Source organism: Astatotilapia calliptera, chromosome 7, assembly GCF_964374335.1.
Source record: "Astatotilapia calliptera chromosome 7, fAstCal68.1, whole genome shotgun sequence".
Taxonomy (NCBI): domain Eukaryota; kingdom Metazoa; phylum Chordata; class Actinopteri; order Cichliformes; family Cichlidae; genus Astatotilapia; species Astatotilapia calliptera.
The window spans coordinates 17,816,441-17,843,455 of record NC_137428.1 but is presented as its reverse complement, the minus strand read 5'-3'; the positions used below and the strand labels follow the sequence as shown (position 1 = coordinate 17,843,455).

The following is a 27,015-nucleotide window of genomic DNA, read 5'->3' as shown; positions in this document are numbered from 1 at the left end:
AATATGAAGCTTATACGACCAAATCCCAAGGAGGAGTTCGCAAAAGTTCGAGGCATGGAAATGGCAAAATTAGAGCCAAAATGTCAGCTTCACTTCCAAATGGCGGACTTCCTGTTGGGTTTGCGTCAATGGGCCCACTGACTTTTTTGTTCGTCTTGGCATGATACACATGTGTGCCAAATTTCATACATGTAGCTCAAACGATGTGGTCGTAGGGCTGCATTTAACAAGGCATAGGTGGCGCTGTAGAGCCATTTCCCAGTGCTCATATGTAAAACCATTAAAATACAAAATTTTTCACCAGACCTGGCATGTGTGCAAAATTTCATGAGTTTTTGAGCATGTTTAGGCCCTCAAAAAGGCCCTTGTTTGGGGTGAATAATAATAATAATAATAATAATAATAATAATAATAATAATAATAATAATAATAATAATAATAATAATAATAAGAAGAAACGGAGCAGATACAATAGGGCCTTCGCACTCTCAGTGCTCGGGCCCTAATAATAATAATAATAATAATAATAATAATAATAATAATAATAATAAGAAACGGAGCAGATACAATAGGGCCTTCGCACTCTCAGTGCTCGGGCCCTAATAATAAGAAACGGAGCAGATACAATAGGGCCTTCGCACTCTCAGTGCTCGGGCCCTAATAATAATAAGAAACGGAGCAGATACAATAGGGCCTTCGCACTCTCAGTGCTCGGGCCCTAATAAATACAGTACACAGCTGTACAGAATAGAATAAAATAAAATACTATATACAGTAGAATAAAATAAAATAAATATACAATAAGATAAAAATAGAATACAAATACAAATACTATATACAACTGAGTAAAAATACAACGATGACAGAAAGGATTATTGCACTTAGTATTATTGCATATGTATGGATGTGTGTGCTTGATCAGTTAAAGTCTTTATTATGGAGTCTGACAGCAGTGGGGAGGAAAGACCTGCGAAATCTCTCCGTCCCACACCGTGGGTGCCGCAGTCTCCCACTGAAGGAGCTGCTCAGTGCTGTCACAGTCTGCTGCATGGGGTGGGTCCTTCTTTTGACCCATTTTGCCAAAGGAAAGGACGTTGCCTAATAATTATGCACACCTGATATAGGGTGTTGATGTCATTAGACCACACCCCTTCTCATTACAGAGATGCACATCACCTAATATGCTTAATTGGTAGTAGGCTTTCGAGCCTATACAGCTTGGAGTAAGACAGCATGCATGAAGAGGATGATGTGGACAAAATACTCATTTGCCTAATAATTCTGCACTCCCTGTATGTGCTTTAATCAGTGTGTAACCTTTAAAGCTGGATTTTGTGTGTGTGTGTGTGTGTGTGTGTGTGTGTGTGTGTGTGTGTGTGTGTGTGTGTGTGTGTGTGTGCGTGCGCGTGTGCGTATTTTGCACCTGTAGCATTTTCTAATCTTGATCCACATCACAACACTACAAACACTCTCACCGTCTATTTTTTGCTAAATTATTCATTGGCATAGGTCCCTACCTCTCTTGTCCTTGTGTGACACGAGCTCTAAACAAGCAGTGTGATGAATAAAAACTTCACTTTGATGAATAGGAATCTAACACAAATCAGAGAGCGGTCTCATCTCATCCTCAGACTGAATAGCGAGTGGCTGCCGCCTCTATTCTTTTGAACTCGTCGAGTTTTCTGCACAAACACCCATAAGAGCGAGAGCCTTCTTATGCTCCCACCAGAACAACTGAGCTTAATTTCAAGTTTTAGCCTCAGAAGAGTTCTCAACTTTTGGTTCTTGGGCACATGCTGCCCTATTTTCCTCCTTTTTTCTTGCTGTAAGCTGTAACATTTAGATAGGATTAAGTAGAACCACATAACTGACCAAAGGCTGCTGAATGATTTATACAAGCCTTACAGCCCAAATACTGAATCACATGTGTTCTAAGTCCCTCAAGTCATTTTTCTTCACAGAGTGTCTAATTACAATTAGCTACTATTAACTAAAAGTGACAGTGTTCTTCACATTGTGCCACTTGACATTGGGCTGATTGGTATTTGATTATTTTGCCTTAAAATAAAAACCATCTGAAATATTGTGGAGATATAGCTCATCTTATTTTAGATCAGCTATATCTTTCTATATATTTTCTTAACCCATAGCTATATAAACTAGATAAACTCAAGTGCTGTATGTATAGAGATTAATGGCTCCATTTGGTTGAATTGCTATGCTGAAAGGATTGAACAGAAACGATTGCAGTGTAGGTGCTGACTCATCCTGTTGCTGTACACTAACCTATTTCTGCAATAGAAATAGGTTCATGTACACTCAACGGCCACTTTGTACATCTGTTCATCTGCTTTGAAATGCAAATATAAAACCAGCCAATTGCATGCCAGCAACTCAGTGCATTTAGGCATGTAGACATGGTCAACACAAACTGCTGAATTGCAACTCGAGCATCATAATGAAAAATAAGGTGATTTAAGTGACTTTGAATCTGCCACGCTTGTTGGTGCCTGACGGGCTGGTCTGAGTATTTCAGAAACTGATGATCTACTGAAAGCATAGCTAGTGTGTGCAGAGAATGGTCCGGAAAAGAGAAAATATCCAGTGAGCACAGAATTTGCCTTGTTGATTCCAGAGGTCAGCTGACAGTTGCCAAACTGGTTCAACCTGAAAGGAAGACAACAGTAACCCAAATAACTACTCATTACAACCACAACCCTCACCCACCTCAAATTTCTTTATGTTTTTTTTTTTTTTTTTTGGATCAAGACTTTCTTGTAATTTCTTTTTAAAGTGGTCTTGACCAATCAGCCTGTCCAAAGTGTACCCCGCCTCTCACTCTATGGTAGCTGGGTTATGCTCCACACACCCCCGTGACCCTGAATTGGATTAACAGAAGAGGATGGATGGACAGATAGATGGATGATTCTCAAACAGCTGTTGTTTGTGCAAAAATATGGCATATCTCAGCATGGTGTGCAGTGAGTTCTTAAAAAATTGAAGAAGCTGGACAACTAGAGGGCAAGAGAGGAAGTGGCAGACTTAAAAATCTATCTACAGGAGATGAACAGCATCTGAAAGTCCTTAAGAACTAGGACAAATCCATCAAAGACGTGACACCGAACATGAGAGAGGTGGCTCAAGTGCGATATGTGTAGATCATTAAGAAAATTCATTATGATGATGTAAAGTAGATTTAATCAAACTAAACAGAACAGCAATAGGATTAAATATGTAAAACGGTGAAAACTGAATTTGGTTCCTATTCAAATAAAATACACTTGCCAAGTTGAGGTTGTAATATTAAATATATAAGGAGTTTTACAAATGCAAAATTCAACTTTAGGTTGAAAAACCCCTAATGAGCAAACATCTTTAAAACCACTGATCATACAAACATTTTTATAATTTTACTGTCATGTGTGGAAAGAAGGAGATTGGTAGTTATGTAGAGGCAATAATATTACACATAGTTCTGACACTTCTTGATTTTATTGGAATTTGAATGTTTGTAGGTCTTAAAGCAACGTTTAAAAACATTCAGTATGACTTTTTTAAATGGTGCAGGAACTCTGAACTTAAATGTGCTGTTTTGCGCCCACTCATAACTCCAGAGTTATAAGCAAGTACTTTTTTCCAAAACTGATATTACAAACTTCTTGTTACTTTTTTAATGATGAGAGAAAATACATATAAAGTGTAATATTGATCAAAGTGGAAACACTACCAACACTCCCTCCACCCGTATCTCTCTCTCTCTCTCTCTCTCTGTGGAAACTGCTTCTTTCTCTCCTCCCTCCCATTCTGTGCTCTCTCTCTCTTTCTCTCTCTGCCTGCTCTCCAGAGAGGTTGCTCAGTCAGACAGATGTAACACAGCGGTGGAAGCCTGAGCTGAGCTGGCAGGCTGCAGGGGCCATACCAGCGGCAGCACCTCCGAATTGGGGGGGGGGGGAACGGCAGAGCAGAGACGGCACTGGCAGAGGAGATAAAACAGGACTTGCAGTTGTAGTTCCAGCGGTTGCAGCGGAGTTATCGAGTAAACTTTGCCTCAGGATATGGGTGTGTTGATCCGAGCGCTCATCGCTCTGTGAATTTAACATGGACACTGACACCAGCAATCATCCAGAGGCACAGGATGGTAAGTGGGAGGAAAAAAGATGAGAAATGATGGAAGTGATACTTTAAGTGGAAAAAAGAAAGAAAGTTGAGGCACATATGTAAAAGAGAGTTCGGTCACTTGCTTTTCCTGTCAGCTTTCTGTTATGACTAGGCTTTTCGCTTGGCTCTTGAGCTGTTGACTAGGGCCTCAGTGGTCAGTGATGAATGGGACTCCAGTCTATTCTTCTGAGTGAGGGGGTTAAGGGGTGAAGGGCGTTACATAGCAATGTGATGAAATGGGCTGCCTGCTAAAGACGCTACTTGTCTCAGCAGGATTTGCTTTTGGCTTTGTTGTATGTGAGCAAGTTCAAACCTCTGTGCTGTGCTGATTCTCTCTGGAATTTGCCTTCAGTTGTTGACTGCATTTTGGTATGAGCTTCATGCAGCTGGAAGCTCTCTTCTCGGTCTTTGAATAGAATAATTAAACGTGGAATATGTGAGGTCCGTGGGTGGACCAGTTAATTTTTTTTGGTGTTTTTTTTTTTATCTCAAATGCACCGAGATATTTCAATCTGAATATTTGAAGGCTGTATAGTGGTTGTACCATGTGGGTGTTTGTGTTAAAAACACAGAGCAGCAGGAACAAATGAAAGCAGGAGACAGAGGGAAAGAGAAGGGGGGGCAGAAAGAGAAAGAGTTATGTACACAAATAAATCCAGGGGGATCGAAACGGCACTGTAGGCCACTCTTTCTCTCTCTTCCCCCTCATTTTCCACTGCCTTTTCTTCCACCACTCCAAAATGTTAGAGCCTAAACTAGATAGTTAAAAAGAAAAGGGAGAAGGAAAAAAATTGGTGTGTTATTAACTGGGCCAGAAAAGACGATGTTTTGTCTTCATGACCAACGGGGAAGGACTCTGCTGTGCTGCTGATGAAGAATGCGGTTAACAGAATGAGTCAACAGAGAGCATATTTCCAAGAGACCATAGTTTCCCTTTGCCAGCATCTAAGCCACATTGCTTTATGCACTGGGCTGTCTGCCACGACAGAGAAGGAAAAGACAAAGAAAAGGGGGAAAGAAAACCGTTAGATGAAACTTTGGCATTTTCATCCATCCCTTGAGACGCAAAACTTCTGGTAAAAGTTGAACCGAAATAAGCGCGAACACTGAGCTCTATCTTGAGATAAAACGCCAGCTTCATTGCTCTAACATCAACTGTCTCCTCTCAACCGCACTCTCCTCACATTCCTTTCAAAAGGTTTAATATACAAGGAAAAGTTGGTGTAGGAAAGGCAATAATCTGATATCGTCCAATTACATTCTCACTTCAGGCTTGCAAGCTACAGGAAGAATTCACACTTCCCGAGGTTTGCAGGCTTCAGTTCATCTGTCATGCACACACACTTTCACGCACACAACAAGTCTAAGAGTAGTGTATTTATACAGTATAAGCTTATTATTTACATGTTGTACCCACTGCATTACGTATTTTACATTTAAAGTAGATGTAGAGTCCTTGTCTGCAACTGGCTGATTGTTATGGGACTGATCTGTGACTGAATCTACCTGTTTCCCATTTCTGTTGGCAGAAAGCAGAGAAATGCTGATGCTATGTATTACTTTATGAAATAGCACTGGGTGGAAGTGGGACTGCTACCAGACAAGCTAATAAAAAGAGATCAATAGTCAGACCTATTACTGTTATATACATATATATGAAAAAATGCAACTCTTTTTTTTCCATGGATTTCATATTTGTAGTTTCATCCCGTGCTTAAATTTACCCCAGTAAAGTTTTTGACCTTTTCAGCACTAAAGAAACCACTCTCACTCTCAGCAGATGCTCCCCAGAGTTTCCATGTCGTTGCTTTGTCTCTGCCACCAGCTTATACTGAAGTCAGTATATACTTATTTCTTTTCAGGTGCCTTATATATCGGTCATGTTGAAAGTAAGTCTATGTATCCATCCTGTGACATGCCAGCACTGCAGAAGTGCACATAGCCAAAGGGCTGTCACTTTCCTGTGTCCCTGTGTATTTATCTTCTACCAAGGGCAGCTGTCATAAAGGAGAGTAGCTTTTTAAATATAGACAAAAAACACATTTATCTGTGATGGGATAAGTCATAATACTGCTCCCGATCAGGTCGGCACATCTTTTAATTATAACACAATGTAAAGCAAATGAGTATAAAGCAGCCTTGCCGTTTTAGGCATCCAAATAAATACATGCACTGTGCTAGTTTATAGCAGGGGCATGCGGTGAGGAGTGGAGGTCTCAGGAAGGGAAGTAAAGAGAGAGAGAGTCCTTATCCATGGCCTTCATTGACATGTAAATAGGTCTGCATGTTTTGTCCTAGATGAGAAAGGTTGAACGCCTGCTCATGTACTGGAGGACAAAATACAGCTTTAACCTGTCTCACATTAGACGGGGAGACTGGACCAGCTGAGCTTTTTGATATTCCTGAAAAACAGTGGGCTTTCTCTTTGTTTTCCATTTTGACCCCATAGTCTGACTAACATTCTAAATATACCATCCAGAGCTGTGGTTTTATGGTTTAAAGTGCTGTGGGCTTTGTCATTAAAAATGCTTGGCTTTTAATAAAAGATTTATTCTTACTCCTATTGTCATGTGCTTAAACCTCGCTAGTAGACTGGAGCTGGGTGGTACAGCAGGAGCAAATTTAGGAACTGGGCTGTCAGCTTAACACTTGTAATCTGGTTTTAATAAATGAGACACTATCTTGAAAAAAGGCCAAAAACTGGTGGAAAGACAATATGCGGTCATTCTGTCCCACTTCCCAAAAGGGCTGTGTCAAAGTTTCAAGGACTCAGATTTAAGGTTGTGGGTAACGCTGTCCCAGAACACCGGACTTGCAGTAAACCTGCAGAGCTGTCACATAATTTTTCTCATGTGAATGATGAGAAAGTGGAGCTAGTGACTGAAACCTGACTGGAGAAAATGATCAAAAGGAGGTAATTTAATTGAAAAATGTTGATGACTGCGGTGAAGTAAATTTTTTCTTGACGAGAGTTTGGGGTTTGGCGGGTGTTTTTGGTGGTGGTGGGTTCGCACCTTTAGAGTCATCATGGTATTGCACTTTAATCGACTTTCTCTTTGGTTTCACTGAACTAAACCAATGGCAGCTTCTACTTTTAAATTCAGTTACTGTTGTGAACTAATTGAGTCTGATATAGCAAACTCATTTGAGCACAGTTGCTAATTGAAAAATCCAACAGTTATGGAAAAACATCTGCAATTTGTCATTTTCTTTTTCAGCTCTTGATGATTGTATATAACTAAATGATACACTTCAAGTGGGATCCTCTGGGGAATTTTATCACTGGAAATGCCACTACCCACACTATACAGACCTTATGTGACTTCATATTAAATTCAGTTCAACTGAATTGTATTCATATAGCACCACATCAAAACCAAAGTCACCTCAAGGTGCTTTATATTGTAAGGTAAAGACCCGACAATAATACAAAAAAAACCCCAACAATCAGACGACCCCCTATGAGCTAACACTTGGAGACAGTGGGAAGGAAAAACTCACTTTTAACGGGAAGAAACCTCCAGCAGAACCAGGCTTAGGGAGGGGCAGCCGTCTGCTGCAACCATGTGCTTCACATAGTTGTAGCAGACTTGAGACAAGCTAGGTTTTTTCTAAACCTCAACTTTGACTGCTGTGGTTGTCCTTGTGCTTTATATGTTTCTCATGCTTATGCAGTAATGCCAAATAATATCATTGTATCTCACACGCTTCATCTGTGAGGCCTGGTAGAGATCATAATCTCACCCGCTGTTTTTGTGAAATTCGGTTGTGAAGCCTCAAGCCATTTTCTTACCCCTCCCTTAACGCTCCCAATTCAAGGGAGAGTTAGTTGTCAACATGTGTCCATTGTGAAAGGAGTACAATACGAGTCAATGAGTCAGTGAAGCTCACTTCACAACCAGAAGTCTTTTTGCAACCATTAGGTATGCCCTTTTATGCTGCCTATATTAGGTAATAGCATTCTTTACCACCAACTTCTGCCTCGCTGATTCCATCCCACCAGTAGGGAATGATAATATTGTGACATAAATTATTAATTTTTATTACTTAATGATTATTAGAAGATTAAAAAATAATCGCATTTCTATATGGTACAAAAATACAAATTACATCATAATAGCAAATAAATAATTAATAATTAAACAATAATAACATTAAGAAGAAGAAGAATATTTATATCCTTATGTTTACAAGTATAATAATAAATGGTTTACCCTTTATTGTCATGGCAAATGATAAATGTTACAAATTATCCAGTGAAGTTACAAAGAGAGGCTTTAATGTTTAATACCATTACCCTTCTATTCAGGTAAGAACAAAGACTATGTCACATTGTGTACAAATGTCAGCTTTGATTTCTGGATATTGAGAATTTAACATGATGACCTCATACTATAATTTAGGGCAGCCAAATCTATCGGACAGCCTGTCATTAAGAGCCAAAGTATAAACAAAGGAGCACCTCTTCAACCTGCCACTGGATTAGCTGGCAAGGAAAAGAATATCAGGAGCAGTTTTCAAATGACAGGCTGCGTGTTGTGGCAAAGGCGTTTCTTAACTAAAGAGCCTCTGATGTTATTTTGAAATGAAAACCAGGCATTACCTTCAAATATAGCCACAGTTGTCCACCTCTCATTGGTACTGGACTACATATGTATTTTTTTTTTAAAAAAGAAGAAAAAAAAAGAATATAGCTTTGTAACTTAAGACCTTGCGTCATCCAGATCCAGATTGTATCTATTCGAGCTGATTGCATTTCACACTTGGATTTAAAATTCTCCACGAATGCATTTCAATTGACTGCTTATGATGGGATTCTGCTTCCACACTTAATAGTATATTTGACTTTTTCTGTGGGGAATAGTGTGAATGTTTCTGAAGTGAAAAAAGAAACCATCACACACATTTGTAGCTGTGCAGCCACACAAGAAGATTGCTGTGGGTATTTGCATAATTGCATAATGGATAGTACAACATAAAAAAAAGAAGGGAAAAAACCGAGCAACAAAAGACCTTGAAACCACAGAGAAGGCTGAGTCTTCTGAGCTTGAAAGTTTTTCAAGCTGCCTGTATAAAACTTAACTAGGTGGTGCTTTGAAAGAAGTCAGTGTCATGTTTGCTGTATTTCTTGCAAAAGGGGACACACTGTTCCAACATTTTAGGTTTAAATACCAATAAAAAGATCCAATACCAATACCTGTCCTTTGTCATCGTAAATGAATAAGCTGTAATCCTCACTGTAAGGAAGAGAGAAGAGAGGAAGAGCCTAAATCTTGCTTTCCAAATACAGAAATACTAGTACTGTGCAATACTCCAAAATTTGGCATTGATCTGGTACCAAATAAACACATGGCCAGTATTGATCTGATACCAATACTGATACAGATACTTTTAGCCTAATTTTCATAGAGCGTTTTTAAACTATGTTTTTATTTAAAACAATTCAGTGGGCTACAAATTGAACATCGAGGATAGAAACAAAGTATCAATCTGATACCAATACCAGCTTTGGATTCAGTGCTATCGATATTTGGATCTAGCCACCTCTTCAATGATAGTGAAATACAAATACATTGTAGTATACACATTAACTTAGCTAATCTGTTTTTAAAATAATGCATAACCACAGCACCAAGATAGAGAAATGAATTGTTTTATTTGCATTTGTGTTAATTCTGCTCAGTGGGAGTCTTTATGCACTCCTTCCTTTCTTTCCTCTGCTCTCAGTTTCACTGCATGTGCACAGGGAGTGGAGCAAAAATAACAGTAATCAAGTTGAGGACAGCTCATTATGTTAGTGAAGTGCTGAGACTTAGATACAGGAAGTGAGGGAAAGACTTGGAGCAACACTATGAATGGAGCTGTTTGGTTATCAAAATCACTTGCTGACTGTTTGTGGTTATATCTGAAATTAGTGGAAACTTGAAAAATATATATATGCATAAATGTAGAACGTGAAATACCTTCAGACTAGTGACCCACTACTGTTGGCTTTCTCATGCACTTCTGGTGACCGGCTGCTTGTTCAGTAAACTTAGTAAACAAAGCGTAAATAAATAGATTGGCACCATAGATTGAGGATAATCTATTCATTACTCACCAATAACAGATCTAGCTGTTTGAGCTGGTACTGGACTGGCCGGTGCCTTCCTAGCTGTAAATGTGAATACTGTTGTACAAACAGAGCAGAGCAGTCAGGTGTCCTCTGTGCTTTTTGAGATGATGCTGCTAATAATTTTCCTAAAAGACAATTCCATTTTTTTTCACTACAGTGAAATCCAAACTAATCACACGTTATAGCCGCCGTATGACTTTTATATGCACACTTTTTTAAAAGTGTGATTTGCGATGCCGTGAGCAAGACGTTCAGCAGAAGACATGCCACAAACATTTGTTTCTTCTTCTGCTGCAGTGCACAGTTTGCCTCTTCATAGACTAGAACCACAGAGGACCATTTGGCAGATCTTTAACACTTGTATCCTCCCATTTGCTTTCTCTCTATCATGCTTGTTTTTAGACTCTTTAAGTCATTTTACATGTCATTAGTAACACCAAAGTAAAAATCTGTACGCTGATTCAAAATCATTACTGCGTCAGATATGCTCTGCAATCTCCCGGCCTTAAATGGCGTGTTTGTTGGTGGCTACAGGCCCAGTTAAAAAGTTCCACATTTGTCTGAAGCAGAAACTAAAATTTGAGATCGCTTTCTCTAAGACGTTACACACAACAGGTGGTAGATGGACGCTAGAAGCACTCCATTTGGTTAATGTGAGCGAGGGCACCCTAATGACGTTTGCCTGCTCTAGTCTTACATGGACATGGAAAGGTCAGGGCCATGAGCCTCTAAAGTTCCTAAAAAGACCATCAGGGAAAAGAAGCTTTTATTTGGAATGTAAACAGCGGTAAAGGAATAGCTGCATAATATATATACATATATATATATATATGAATATATATATATAACTAGAGGTTAAGTGTTAACCAAACGTTTCAGAGTTATACACAGGAGATCACACATGAAAAGTTAATCAAACACTTAAACTAGTCTGGTGGTGTATATGGTGTATATAAATAACACTGTAAAAGCTGAGCTAAGCAATAACCTCAGAGAGCTGTCTTGTGGCCAGCAGCAACAGTGGCACGACTCCATCTGGCCCCATTTGTCAGAAAGCCTCCCTGATGGGATACTGTCAGTCAACAGAGCACTGCAACCAGAGGGAAAGCAGAGCTTGTCTGAGACAACAGAGGGTTAAAAAAAAAAGAAGGGAAAATTGGAACGCTAATGTAGAAATCTAGATGATGCCTTTGCAGCGTGTTGTGTAGATGACAAGTGTGTTGGTGTGGTTCGTGCGTACACGTGTGTGCGAATCTATGGCGTGTTTTGCTTTTGAAGTGTGTGATGTGTGTCTAAGATGAAGTGACTGCAAGGGCCAGGAACGGAGCCAAGTGCAGCCGTGAGCGCGTTACATGCTCACAACAAATTTATGTTGGTTGTATGCTTTTCATGTCTCTGTAAATCTTCTGTAAATGGAGCACACTGAGCAAAAGAGAAGCCGAGAGTGGCGAGGGAATGAGCCGAGGAAAGAGAAATGGAAAATACTGACTGAGTGACGGGAACAGTAACTGCTAAAGTAACAAGGAATGGCACACTTGGGCAACTCCCCTCCCACCCCCCCTACAATCAAAGTAGGATTCTCAAATTTTTTCAGGTAAATTGATCTTAATTTGTGTTTATCCTTCCTTATTGTTTATTTGGTTTACTCAGTTACAGATTTGTCATGATCCACTGGAGCACGTGTTTCAGTGCCAGTGCTGGTGGGAAAATCCGATTATTTGAGCCTAAAATTAGACCTCTGGAGTAGCAGCAACATACAACTTAAGGTATTCACTATAAATCCTTTGTTTTTATCTTTACATTCAAATCAAGTGAAGTGTCACAGGCTGTAAACTGTATGTAAAAGATCTAAGAGCAGTCACGGGGACATTAAAAAAAAGATACGTTGTAACAACAGTAACAATGTCTGAGATAATCAGTGTATATGATAAGTTCTTGGGAAATTCAGTTAGTAATGTCTCAAGTATTCCAAAGGGTTAATGAGGTTCTCTTTATAATGATGTTGAAGATTCTGTTATAAAAACTTTATGAATCTGTAAAGCTTCTTTTATAGTTCAGTTAAATTCAGATTCTTACAGCTCTCATTTGCCTTCCTGATAGTAATATACCATGTAAACAAAGTATACAAATAATAATAATGATTTGTAATATGTAATAGACTATAATTGCCTTTGGTTTTCTCATAGTGCTAACCCAATAGGTTCAATTTGTTCTGATTCGGTTTTTACAGCTCCTCTTCTTTGATAGTTTGAAGAAACAACACGGTAAAGAGGATTTTAGAATTTCATTCATTTTTCTTTTTCAGGAAAACAAAGGGTGGAAACGCACAACAGCAACTCAAGTGTTATTGTGCTGGCTGTAAAGTACTGCAAAATCACATTGCCTGTTTACAGTTACAGCACACAGCTGAATAGTAGAGAAGTCTCAAAAGCTTTGGCATCTAGCTAGCGCTACAGAAGAGGAGCAGCACATGCTAACGGGAGATAAATTCAGATAGAAAACAAAAACATGCAAACAGCGAGAGATGTAGAAAGATATAAGAAAGAGAGGATGTGAATGGAAGATGAGAGATTATGTTCAAAGGTAAGGACTGCCCAGCGAGTAAAATTTTATAAACTGTAAACCTAAAACTAAGTGAATTATAAATAAATGAATGATGCTAGGTATGCTAATTTTGTTTGAATGTACCAGGCAGCGTACTGCAGGCTAACCTGGTCAGTTTGAACTATTGTTTTAGGCTTTGCAGTGATTTCTGACAGATGCAAGGCCAGCTGTGGTGTTAGTAAACATCAAGAGTAAAAGACATCAATTGAAATCAAACATACAGCTCTCTGCTCAAACCTTGTTGAATGCAGTTTTCAAAATCCACAAAAAACAGTGAATATCAGTGTAGCAGCCCAGGCCAGCGGACCACAGCCTGTACAGGAAAATCTATTGGAACTCACAAAACCCTTTATTAACCCTGTGCCGATCCGATATTAGATTATTTTAAAAGCTGATATTGAAAAGCTGATATATATGAAACCTAAAATGATCTCTCCAAGCTTTGTTGTATGTTCTTATTTATTATTTTCCCCTATTCTGCTGAGATCAGCTGGTTGTTGTGTTTGTGTGCCCAACAGTGAAGTTGTTTCACTTTCTGTCCCTCTGGTGGAAAATCTACACCCTCATAGTTGAAGGATCTTTTCCCATCTGTTTTCTCCTTTTTTCATTTGTATTTATCTTCTGTCATAAATGTCAATAGTGATAAATCAGAAAATACCTATTATCGGCCTCCCGATAAATCGATTGGGCTCTAGCTAACAATAGTGTCAGAAACAGTTGGGGGGAGATGATTGACTTTGCTACTAATCAAAGTGAGGTCTGGATGTTATATGGTATGTATGTTTAACTGCTGGTGCACAAGTTGCTCCAGTTGAAGCCTTTGTAGGAGTTGAATTCCCTTTGGTATTTTCCTGCAAAAAGCACTTGCTGGCCCAGTGGACACGGTAGCAGCCTGACCCCACGTGTTCCACACAATTGCCTTTGTCCCTAAAATGGCAGATATTGGCATTCCTGGCCGTCCCACGTCCAGCTCTTCCTCCAGCTAAAAAAACACACACGTTGTCTCTTTTGTGCCGCTGTCGGCGAGAGGCAATCTTAACCCAGGCAAACTGATTTGAATTGATGTAAGCCGACTGCTTTATGTGATAATTTTTCTCTTACTCAGCTTCCCGAAGAGAGTAATGTCGGTTTTGTTTATGCATTAAGTTGTGCCTCAGCATTTTTTTTTTTAAAGTACCAGAGCGTCGAATGGAATATGCAATGACAGAAGTAATACTTAAGGCTCATCTCTCCTCTTTATTTTGTTTTTCTCCATTGTTGCAGCTATTTTCTTCAGTCTGTTTCAGCAGAATAATCCCTGTTGCTTTTCACTGTACTGCTGTGAACCCAACTTACACGTGGTGCTAAAAAAAAATGTCAAAAATCTATTCATAGACTAAACAAAGACGCAGGTTTAAACACGGTCTTCACTGTTTATGCCCATAGCTTTTTACAAGTTCCTAGACAGACACACACACACATGGGAACATAAACAGAGTGACAGGGGCTGAGGGATTAAGGAGACAGAAAGGGAGACAAACAGGAAGATAAAAGGAGAGGTGTGTCCAAGTTGTCAATAGGAGTGGACTTCAGTGCTTCACTTTTTGTCCCTGGGTAACTCTATAGCCTACATACCAAAGTACTCACTGTGTCATTTCACCCTTTGGGTTTCTGTCTTTCCCGTTTGTACTCTCACCCCCACCCCACCCCTCTCATTTCACCCCCTGGTTTTTCCCGTTTGTTGCCTGACGAGTGGGAGATTAGACCTCATCAAAACATGCTCTACTTAAACATGCAAGCTTTAGCTAGAATTTCTTGGATACTGAAAGCTTAAAACCTGCAAATGCCTGTGAGACATTGCATGTAGCTTGCAAAAGTGGGGGCAATATGGATAAAAAGCACCACTAATTGTCAAAAACTGCTTTGGAAATTTGGAATTCATTAAGCAGCAAAAAACAACAACAAAAAAAGTTGCTACATGCCAAATGTGTCAAATAACTCATCAGCGTGCTTTTGTTCAGTACCAGCAAAGATGAGCTCAATGACATGAGGTCTTAGAGAGTTTTATCGTTGCACTGTGGAGGGCTAAGAAAGATGAAACATGTGAAAGTAATAGTCATATTTGTCACAGACTGCCCGGGCACCAGTGTACCAGACCAGTCAGCATCTTTCTGCATTTAGTGGAGCAAATATGCAGCAGTCTGTCATCACTGCATCCTAACCTGTTGACTTTAAAGTGTTTCTGTAATCCCGGGTGGCTTAGCTATTAATTTAACAGCAATTCAGTTGAGGAAACATCTTGTCACCGCAAATATGTGAAATCCTCAGCACAAATCGTTTTACCTCCCATTACAAAATAAACAAAAATATAGGTTTATTTTGCTGGGATACTGTAAAAAAAGAGAAAAAAGGAGCACAACCACAAATTTTGCACAGCATTCAGCAGCACAGAGGCGCTTTTGAAAGCCTCACATGATTTCTTTTTTCTTATTACACACCCCTAAGGCTTTAGTTAGTGTGACTAGATGTGGTGAGAGAAGAGTGAGGAAAGAAGGTAAAGTGGCCAGAAGAAGAAGTGTGAATATAAGGAGGGGGCTGGGAGTGGGAGTGGGGGGAATCTTCTGTTGTTTCTATGGACAAATGCCTGTCCAAGCACAAGAGCAGAAACATGAGAGTGCTGTTATTTAGTGGGGAAGGAGGGAGGGAGTTGTGGGTAGAGAGAGGGAAAATTTTTCAAAGTGGGGTTCTCGTATTTATAGTGAGTTGTGCTGCGTTTAGTTTGGCTGTGCCGACTAGTTTCTGAAAAGTTTATCTCCTGCAGAGAGGAAACAGATTTGACTTATTTGTAGATGTAAATGTATGCCATATGTGTTGGGAGTGGCTTTTATGCAATGTACAGATTTCTTGCCTGAACTATGCTTCAATATGGAAAAATATGACTTTTCCTGTGCATCCGACAGGGTAAAAAGTGTTGTTGTCATTATCGTCACCATCATCAGCAACACCTTTGCTGAGGTTTGCTGAGTGCCCAGCCAAACTTCAGCTAATGCTTTAAAGCTGGAGTGTGGTAGTGAGGCCCGGCCTGGCCCCGTGGTTTTTTGGTCAGCCACAACAAGGCCTCTGATTGGTTGGAGGTGGGGTAGGAATTTGGCTCTCCGAGCTCTAAACTCCACCTCCTCCTCCTCCTTCCCAGCCCCGGGTGTTGAGGCACAGCGGCATTCCCTGTGCACCAGTGTGCGCACACACTTAAACATTTCCATGTCACTTGCTTTCCCCTATGAAAGGGAGCTTCAGAGCAGGGAGTTACAGATATTTCAAGGAAAGTGAGAATAGGTGACAAAAGAAAGAGTACTCTCCTGCCCTGTGATTATGTTTGTGTGTGTGTGTGTGTGTGTGTGTGTGTGTGTGTGTGTGTGTGTGTGTGTGTGTGTGTGTGTGCTTCTTTTCCTCCCTCTATGAGTCTGGGAGAGAAGGGGGAGGACCTGAACCCTGCTAAGAAAGAGTCAATACCCCTGTAGGAGTCCACCAGACCATACACACTCTCACTCGCACCCTGACACACACATACATGCACACACACACACGCATATACACACATCCATACACACACATGGCCACATACTTATTCAGTCCGCTGCAGGTACTGCAGCCTTAATAAGTTCAGAGCAGACGGACAAAACCCAGCAAGGAAGCGTGAAGTATAGAGTGAGAGAGGGGAGGAGGGATCTCTGGAGTTACTACTTGTTGCTCTTGGTTTTGCGAGTGGACTGAAGATGATTTTCCTTCTGCTTTCCCAGCAGCTGTGGGACCTTGTCTGAGGTGAGCACCAGCGCCACGCTTTTTTCTTCTCCTTTCACTGCCTCATAATTGTGCTAGAAAGGAGAAATAAAAAAAGAACAGGGGGGTAGAGTTACCACTTTTGTGAGTGTGGGATTGCTCTCTTGGTGGAATGGCGCATGGTTGGAGGGTTGGAGTGGGGGGAGCTGAAGGAAAGGAGGTGTGTGGAGGGAATCTTTTCACATGTCAGGCAAGGATCATTATCAGACTGATCTGTCAGAGAGAGAAGCAAAATATAGGTGGGAAAGGAAAGATTACGCTTTCTTTTTTTTTGAGGTACTGCTGCAAAGGACCTGTAGCATGTGATTGCGAGCTGGGGTTCCAGCAGTGGGGCGACAGTAGATGAAAACAGGAAAAATCAGTTCAAATCTCAGCTTCTCCAGATTTTCTTTGTTCTGATTAACGGCTCCCTTTCTTTAGGCGTTTGTGCACGCCTCTTGGGGGCTGCTTTACCTGATAGAGCCGTGTAATATAAATTATACATTTATACACCACCTCTGTATGTGTCTGTATGCGTCTCTGTGTGTTTGTACTGGAGGAATATTCTCATTCCACTACCACCTTGTGGCAAGGCACAGGGTGGTGTTTAACTACTTTAGCCATGTGTAGTCTTCATTTATCAGCTCCTGTGTGATTACAGTGTCCTAGTAAGATAGTAGCTTTACTTGAATGTGCAGCCTCATCATCATTCTTCCACCAACATGTGTTTACATGCTTCAGTCTTTTATCCACTTACATAAGGGCAGAATGTCAACACTTTAGATAGTTACACTTTTGAGGATAGATATTAACCATTTACTTTTATTTTGTTTGCATAAATAATTTTGCCTTTTTTTTTTCAGAGCTTAATTTAGACTAAATTTTGTTGAGTGCCCCCCACCCCCCCGCTCTGAAGTAGTAGTGCAATGCTGTGTGTCCGGGTGTGCGGCGTTCATTGTTGTCCTATTATTAGAGCAAGCTGGGCCAGCCAGCAGCTGTGGGGAAGGAAGTAGGTTCAGAACAGCCGGAGGAGAGGGATTACTTGGAACACTGAGTTAAGAGTTATGGAGTGACTGCTAGAATGGCATTCCTAAGTTGGCAGAGTCGTTGGAGAGGGAGATGCGTGAAGCAGAGCACCAGACAAGGACCGGTGCAGATAATAAGAGGGACTGGAAAAACGTAAGAGGGTGGAGGTCAGCAGTGATGTGGACCAGTGCACTTGGCTGTATTTGTAGATCCTGTTTTTGTTGGACCGCTTGATTGCAGATTTGTTGACCTGAGTTTTTCAGGGCGTCAAATTTTCTATAATTTCTTTCTGTATTTTATTTTATTTTTTACAAACACTCGAACAATCCAAAACAGACACAAAGCAGACATTTTCGGCAAAGAACACTTAAAACGTAAAATCTGTAGAATCTTTGCATTTAGTGGCCCAGGCTGGGAGCTGATTAAGTGTTCTTAAGAAGTGAAAGTGAAGGATGTTTGCAGATAGGGACTGACTGCTGTGATAAACTGCCACCGCTCTGGCTAAAGGCATAATAGAATTCCAGTATTGCTCAGTGTCTCTGCTATCTCTCCCTCTCTGACCTTCTAAATCTTTGGTGTGTATTCCAGTGAAGTGTGCCACTCAGCAGTGGTGTTTGATAAACTTTGCTCCAGTGCTTGTTTTCTTGTAGCACATAACTCTTTGCAGATTTCATTTTGAACTTTATTTTTATATGTATGACACATGCTGAGTTTTCTGTACGTTTGCGGGCTGTGACGTATTTACTGAAGAATGAACTGTTTGGTCAAAATGTGCCGTAATACAATTGTCCCTTGCGCACAGAGATTTCTCCAGATTTTCAGAGTCTTTTGATGATATGATGACTGAGCCTGTGCCCGTCTTTACTTCTGAATGATACAAATCTGAAATAGTTGAGACCCTGTAATAAATGTAAATAAAAATAAGATACGTGGATTTACAAATTCATACATCAGTTGACTTCCTAAATCCCAAACATCATGATTCAGAGAAGATTCAAGATAAACATCTTTTGTCTTGATCATACCTGTTTCGAAGCTCCGATCATTGTGAAATCAAACCACCTGCACCCATTTGTTGTTCTCTTTCCAGCTTTCCTTTACCTTTCCTACCCAGTCCTTGAAAAAAAAAAAAAAAACTTGTGTAATTAGGAAGAGTCATAAATCACAGACAACAAAAGGGGTTTTTAGTACATGTTTGACAGCAGGATAAAGAGGTGGTTTCACTGTGTATGTGGCTTTTAGGTTTGGGGCAGAAGAGGGTACAATTATGACATCCAATTACTGAACACATGTTTTGCAGGGCACACTCTGTGCATGCGCTGCGTGTGTCAGATTGTGTGTAATAATCTTCTCGGTGTGTTTCTGTGTATTTCAGATTACATGTTTGGACACGTGAGTACAGCTGTACTCTCACTGCACTCAATGCTCATTGTTATCAAACTCAATTAGCCATTTCAATGTTTGCCCGCTGGATGACTAATCACTACTATGTAATTTCTGAATTTAGGGCTACCCCCTAAAAACACACAAAAAACAAAAAAGCAATGAGTCTGTAAGCCTAAATTCTTTATATTGCTTTTGGCATTTTCTGCCATTATTTAACACTCCAGTACAGAGCGAGTGGGAGGAAATGGACGTGTAGAATAAACATACACTGTTTGCTAATTCAGTCATTTTCACAACTAATTCAGGAGTTTGTCTCAATCGTCATGGGAAGATGCATGTTATACCCTGTATAGCTTGCCAGCCTATTGCACAAGTTAACTCAGCTCAGTCTTTGGACTCCAGAGTACCAGCTAGAGTATCATTAAAGATGAATATAGCGTTCTTTAAAGGTAAAGCAGTGCAAAATACTCATTTGTGATCTTTGTGGTGTGCTCTAAGCCTTCTTTTTTTGTCAATATGTGGAGAGTAGTTTTAATAAACATACCAATACTAATCCATCACCCTCAACATTTGTACCACTAAGGAGTGGAGGTCATTTAAGTACCTCAGTCGCTCTTTACTTACATTTGTTTGTCTTGGACAAAAACAATTTTACATCAGACTTCGAACCGCCCAAAAGTGTGGCTCTCTAACTTGCGAATTGTAAACACACAATGCTGCACCACCTTTTAATCTGTAGTCTGTAATCTGAGGTCTGAACACTATGTGTACAAAAGTACTGGGTCACCTACACATTACTGACTCCTACACTAAAGGAAAAAAAAGTTACATGTAAATTTTCTGTGTAATTTTGTTGCACAAGTGCAATGTAAAATATGCGATTTAATGGAATCTGTCAAATTAAATTTACTTGATTGCTACACAGTCAGTTTATATCAAGCATATTTTCCTTAATTAGTAATTTTTTGAATAAATAAACTCAGATGACGCTGCCCTTGAACCACACCTTTATTATTACCTATTAAACTGCCCGTGGAATAGACGCATGTGCTCTTTATTCGTCAGGTTTCATTCATGGTGGGTTTAAACTTGCTGTGTCATCATATGTGCAGTGTACCACCATGCTGCGTGCAGATGTTGGTACTGTAAACTCTGATATGTTCAGATAAAACTGGCCTTATTAGACTGTGGGCTGTGATTTTTTTTTTCTCTTTTTAATCTAGAACTTTATCCATAATTCATTTCCTCGTCTTCCTGGAAGCTGTCGTCATTACCGTCTGTCTCCCAGCTGGAAACCTAAAATGAGTCTCATTCAGATTTCATTCAAATGTTGAATGTTGCCACTAAAATAAAGCTGCTAGACCCTGTACAGTTTGAAATACAAGTATTGCTACTGCAGTTCTTTGTGGGGAAAATCTGCTATATTGAGCCACAGCAATTTGGGGTCCACCTAAATTACACATGCTCCTTGGGAGACAGATTAATAGATTTTTAAAAAAGATTATACATCTGTGGGTGTTACCAGCTGTAGTGTTAGTTATGGGATAATGGTGCATTGGTTGGAACAATCACATCAAATCAGGCGAGACCTTTTCTGTACGGAGTTTGCATGATTTTTGGGGGGTGTTTTTAAATGAGATCTCCGATGTGCGGTGTGGAAGCGAGAGTGTGTCGGTCCGTTTCAGCCCCGTTGATGGACTGGCAGCCAGTCTAGTGTGCAGCCAGCCTTTTGACCTACAGCTGCCGGGATCGGCTCCAGCCCCACAGTTGGTTAAGCAATTAGAAAAATGGAGTAATGTTTAAGAGACTTTCTAAAAACGCAGACTTTGAGAAATATTTTGCGCACTTTGTTTATCAGTTCCCTTCCAAGGTTTATCTTACAGTTGTTCTCTCAGTTTATCGTTTACGTACGAGGACGTACACAGACCAGAGAAAGCACATGGGTGACGTAAGAATGCGGTCAAATATGCTGAGGCGAATCAGAAAACAGGAAATAGGGGAAAATGAACTCCCGCCACAGAGGTTCCCCATTCCCTGCAGTGCACCTCACTTCCTGTCACATAACTTCCCACCACTCATTTTGACTCTTTACACACAGACACACACACACACACACACACACGTACTTACACATTCCCACAGCTATTTTAATGACAAATAAGCCAAATATTAGTGATACTGATATAAAACCTGCTTTAACAATGAGCTACAGTTGAATGGCTTGTTAGTGTTTTTGTTTTTTATATAGACCCAGCGGTGTGAGACTGCACTGTCCTAGATAGTTACACTCCTCCTGTGTCCTGCCCTCGATCTCTCTGAATAGCTCCACACACAGCAACACCACACAGATGAAAGCGCGCCTGCCCAGTTAGGCGATTGAAGCTGTTCAAATACAGAACTCCAAATCCATCTGTTTCCTCCCTTTCTAACAAGTACCATTTCATCAGCGGAAGGATGCGCAAATACACCCACATGTGTGTGTGCTAGAGAGCGAGACTCGAGAGATCATTGTTTGTAAGCTGGGATGTGGATTCCCACACAGAAATGGTGCTGATCAGTCGGATGCCTACGCTTTTATGGGCAAATTATGGGAAACATAATTTAAATGTCTGTTTCAATGGGTTTTTTTGATTTTGCTTTTTGCTTAATGTGTTTTCTTCCATGCATCTGTGTGTGTTTAGACTTGTTGACAGATTCCACTAGCTGTGTTGCCTACAGTGCGCCTCACTGAAAGTGACTGAGATCAGAAGGCACATTTTCTTTTTGGACAGCTCTCTTTCCACACAACAGGAAATTGAAAAGGTGATGCTCACGTTGATCAGCTGTTAAAGCTTTAAGGTTTTGCCCAACAAAAACAAACACTTTCTTTTGGTCTATCTGGTTTGTAGATTTCTTTTACAAGCTTGCTGTTACACTTGATTTTACAAACAGAACAGTTTCGTGCTGGTTTCTAAACTAAATATATAGCACAAGATCAACTTTTATAGTGCCAGCAACTGTGAACACTTACTTCTCAGTAAATCTTTCTTTCATTCCAGGGACTTTTTATAAAAATATATACTGCTGATCAAGTCATATGAACCAGAATTAACCACAATATCATAAATTACAAGTAAATCAAACCAGTATTCTTCCAAGTGCTCTTGGAAGTCTTCTTGTGTAGTGATTGTGTAATGAAAACAAAAACCTCCCAGTTGTTATGAATGGGAAACTTGCCATGGAGTCCACAGCTGTTTCTCTGTTCTAGGCTTATAAACATCTTAAGTTTAGGCATTTCAACATCAGAGTCTATGAGACCATCTCTGGAGTTGAAAAAGACAAAGATTGGTATGGCGGTAGGGCTGGGCCATATCATACCGTTCACGATAATACCGGTATAATGTCGGGCAATGATAAGAAAATGAAATATCGTGATAAAATATGGGTAAAACGCGCATGCGCAGTGCCTTTGTTTTCATACGCAAACGGCGTAAAAAGCGTGCTGGCGACAGAGAATAAGAAGGGCGAAACCGGATCGTTAAAAGAAACGGATGAACCGGAATTGGTTTTTAAAGATGCTGCAACTTCAGTGGTGTGGAACTGGTTTAGCTTTCGTCCGTCAGATACACAACAAAGCACTATTTTTGGTAGCGCATGCTAGCTGGATGTTTTTTGGAAAATACGGCACACTTAAAATCAATCCTTTGATTTTTCTGAAAATCGACAGTGCCCCTTATAATCCCGTGTGCCCTATGTATGAATTCTGGTTGTGTTTACTGACCTCGAAACGATTTTATGTGGTACACAGCGCTGAAAAATGTTTTAGTACGACTTTGCTAAGCTACGAACCTGCACCGCTTGATGGGCATTACGGCTATCGTAGGCAGGAACCTTGCGGAGTGATACGCACTGTGCTTCAACATAATATTACCGTATTGTGTGTGTATAACCTCTTTTTAAGTTTTGTGGATATTATACATGGTTATGCTGAGGATATGTCGGCCAATTTCCACTGGAAATGCCTTTTGGTTAAACTGTCAGCAAGGAATTTGCATTTGCACTGTTAAATTTTTATATAACTTAAACAAGCAGCTATTTTTTATGTGCATTAAAGTGAAAATACATTGATGGGTTTTTGGTTTTTTTTGCACTAATAAAGTTGTGGAGTTCTAAAAGTATTTTGTCTAGTGTCAATTATATCGTCAGTTATATTGTTATCGCAAATTTTCAAATGTAGATCGTGATAAATATTTTTGGTCATATCGCCCTGCTCTATATGGCGGTATCACAAATGAGAGCTACCAAATCTAACAAAAACCCATCCTGTATGGTGGGTTTTTGCTAGTTTTGCTAGTCATCTTCTTTGCAAGCTACACAGTCAAGCTACATAGAAACCTGTTGAGTTTTAAAGTAGTGCTGTCAGTGTTAATCTCGTTAAAATGACATTAACGGCATAACCGCATTAACGCAGCAAATCTCCATTAGCGAGTTAACGCGAAGCGCCCCGTGCGTGGGGCTGCACGGCGCTGATGCGTTAACAAGCTAACTGCGCTAATGTGCTAACGCATTAACGAGCTAACCGCGCATAGGGCGATCCGTGTTAACTTGCTAATGGAGAGTTCCCGCGTTAATGCAGTTATGGCGTTAACGTCATTGTTTTTAAAAAGTATACATCACTATTTTAAAGACAAACTATGAAATACCATCATTATAGTATGGTCGGTGATAGCCACCAAAAAATATACAGCTAGGGGACTTAGTACATGTATTGATTTCTTTCTTTTTTATCAATAATTTGGTAATTCAAACATGCTACCATTAAAGCTTTAAAACATGGAGCTGTCTTTTATAAAGTGTGGAACTGATCAATTTCTCAAGCTGCAATAAAAGGAACTGCACTTCCTCATTGGTTGCATTTGTTGGTGCCACCGTGCTGATATTAAACAGACCTTATGTTTATGTTTTTTCTCATTATTACAAAGTAGTGCTCCAACCGATGGGAAGGTGGATTCATCTTGATGTTAATCAGGGTTAATTGAAGAGGAACTGAGCATATTTTCTGTTTTATACATTCTCTTACTTTGCCATCGGATCTCAGTACATTTCGTTTAGCCCTGCAGGGGAGCCCAGAAATACCCTGCTGTGAATTTGTACTGAATACAGATCAAAATGATAAATTATGTAAGGCTCTGGAGTACAATACCTTCACACAACTCAGAGTAAATCTCACAGTTGCCAAGTTTGCTGCGTGTGCTGCAGGCATATGGGTTGTTATAAACATAAAGATATATGGAGAGAGGAGTGATATGGTACAGCGAAATTTTATATTGATTTCTCAGATACACAAGGACCCACAGGAGGAGGTACAGGTTTGGAGCTATGTAAGGTAAACCATAAGAGTGATATAATGGAGCCGTGGGTCCATGCAAAATAATATGCCACATATAAGAAAATATACTGGTAAATGTGATCTTTAGAAGATCAGGGACAGGGAGCATTTATTCTGACCTCCAGTGTATTCGATGTAATATTTATGCTGTTCCTTGTGAAGCCAGAGGAGAATATATGGGATTTTCATTGACACCAAATGGGTTTTATTGTCCACAAAGTCTGAATTTGAGTCAGCTGAAGAGCAGACTTCTGATTTTATGCAAAAGCTTGGACACCCCTTGGGAAATTACAGACATTTTTGGTGCAGGGGTATTGTAAGAGTCATTCTAATAGCATATAGCTTATATAATGAATTCTGGAATAAGCCATCCTGTATAATGTGTTTTTCCACCATCTGCCCCATAACCCCAAAGCAGAATATAAACAGCTGGCAAGGCCGTGTTCTTTAATCGAATACTGCTTCTTTTTCTCTCTTCAAGTACTTTGAAAATTGTTGCTAAAGTCCATTTTTGTCTTCATCTATCATTATCTGTTGTTTAGCAAAACAGCACATCCAGGTGTTCCTTTACATGCTATTGTGACAAAGTGGTTAGGCATGAACTCGTTTACCACTTGTCCCTTAACCATATTGATAGTTTATTCCTTGTTATTTTACAGTCAACCCTAATGCTTTAATTTATACATTGCTGGTTTAACTTTGCTTAACATACTACCCAGATTTTTTTTTTTTGTGGTAGTTGCATCCATTACATCCATGCATATGTTTTTTTAAGCAAATACTATTAACCATTAGGTCATTTGAATTTTCTTCTGTTCACAGGCAAATGCCTGGTAAACTATGTTTCTTTATGTTGCTTTGGTTATACTTACCATGTTTTTCCTTTAATCAGGTCCTATATCTAAACCAGGTGTGTGAGAAAGGCTGCTCCAGTACTTCCTGTTTATATAGGGTCATGAGGTCATATATTGCATCACTGGGTGTAACCAAATGAAGGGTTTTTCATTTTGTATAGTATTGTTTATTTTCTTTATAGAGTCTTTTGAGTTGTATTGTATGCCGTGTTTTACTTTCCAAACCATTTAGCTGAGTAAATGAGTTTGTCAGTTTCATGCATAATCTTATTCCTGTCCTTTGTTTAGAATCGTATTGTTTGGTCTGACCTATTTTTTTCGATGGTAGAGACTAATGAGGTTCAGGTGTGTGTAAAGTCCTGTATAAAGCAATTGGGATTTTTGCCTACCAGGTTGGTTGTTTCATAGTAGAATGGAGATGCCAGAAATAAAGTATACTTAAAAGAAACTTTACTAGTATGCTGATGATGTCCACTTATCACCTTCCTTGCTGTTTATGTTATGCTACCTCACAGCTATAGATAGTGATTTTGTGAAGAGGTTACAGGTGAGGGTAATTTTTCGATGTTTGCACATCAGGGCTGCACAGTGGAATGCCCCACCGCATACCTTTCTACATTGTTAAGCTATGTATTATATGTTCGCAGGCTTTAATGTGATGTTTGCCTGCTGTTAACTCTTGGATAAATATTTGCCCTTATCCTTTTTTTTTTAAGTGGATAAGATGCACTTCTTTAGTCTTTTGTTTTAATTTGTGTGAGACTATGAGATATAATCTTTCAGGATTGTTTTCTTTGGGAATCCTAAATAGTTTAGATTTTAAAAAGAAAGGGAACTAATGAAGCAAAGTCAGCACCTTTAGAAAAAATTTAGTGTCATTCTTTATTTTCTAACTTTTAATGCTAAACTCCTCTTCTACCTTGTCATTAGTTAGAAAGAAGTAAAAGGGAGCAGTGGCTATCAGGTTTGAAATTCTAAGCTGTGCTTCTTTGGATTTTAAAAAAAATATTGTATACTGGGGTTTCATTTAAAAAAACCAAAAAAAAAAAACCCCAAACAGACATCTACCTATCTAAATATCTTCTAGGCCCCGTGGCATCTCTCACTGTCAGACCTGATCGTCGCTCTGCAGTTCACCTTTTTTTTTTTTTTTTTTTTTTTTTTGCTCCAAGTGTGTAATCTAGAAATAACACTTTTTAGTAACCCTTCTTCAAAAATGCGCCCAGCAAAAATGCTCCGAACACTGTGAAGCTCATGTTCCTGTTGCTCTTCCATTCCTATGTTCAATCACTCTTCAGGCTTCTTCAGCAGCTTCCCTTTTTTTCTTTTTTTCCCCTTTTTGATAAGCATCAAGCAAAAAAAAAAAATGTGTGAACTCTTGCTCGAGCTCGGAGTGAGGAACACCTCCATCTGTACTGTTCAGCACCCAGCAGCAACACCACGGGAGTCTGTGCGCTTTGCGAGACACTGAGAGACACTGTGTTCCTTCAAATGTTCTGTGAGTTTTGTTTAACTTGCGCATATGACTTTGTCAGGTGACTTTGCAGTTATAATATCCAAAACCCCTCTGGGAGAAAATCTTTGACTGTTCCCAGTTGATTGTCGTCTGTTTTCTGGAGCTTAATACAGCCCAGGGCTGTATAAAGTACACATGTGGGCCTAAATGCGGGGGTGCTAACACTTTAGAGCCAATCCTCCTATGTATGGGC

The 27,015-nt window shown here is 39.8% G+C and overlaps 1 protein-coding gene and 1 long non-coding RNA gene across 5 annotated transcripts in view; one reads left to right on the top strand and one right to left on the bottom strand.

Moving 5' to 3' along the window:
• The first annotated feature begins 3,824 nt into the window (after positions 1–3,824).
• Positions 3,825–27,015, top strand: part of dab2ipb (DAB2 interacting protein b) — a 161,531-nt gene continuing 138,340 nt past the window's right edge. For 2 of the 4 annotated variants that reach the window (XM_080304155.1, XM_026173344.2), the window contains exon 1: positions 14,662–16,675. Coding sequence is in view for 2 of the 4 variants with exons in the window: in XM_026173343.2 (XP_026029128.1) it covers positions 4,099–4,138 (40 nt within the window). In the remaining 2 variants the exon portion in view is untranslated. Of the gene's footprint in view, positions 4,139–14,661; positions 16,676–27,015 lie in introns of those variants that run through there. The other 2 variants (XM_026173343.2, XM_080304153.1) reach the window with 2 other exon arrangements.
• On the bottom strand, positions 17,488–25,382 carry LOC145429980 (uncharacterized). Its single transcript, XR_013910342.1, has 3 exons — positions 25,325–25,382; positions 18,724–18,814; positions 17,488–18,597 (listed from the first exon to the last, which is right to left on the bottom strand). It is a non-coding gene; the product is annotated as an uncharacterized LOC145429980 (long non-coding RNA).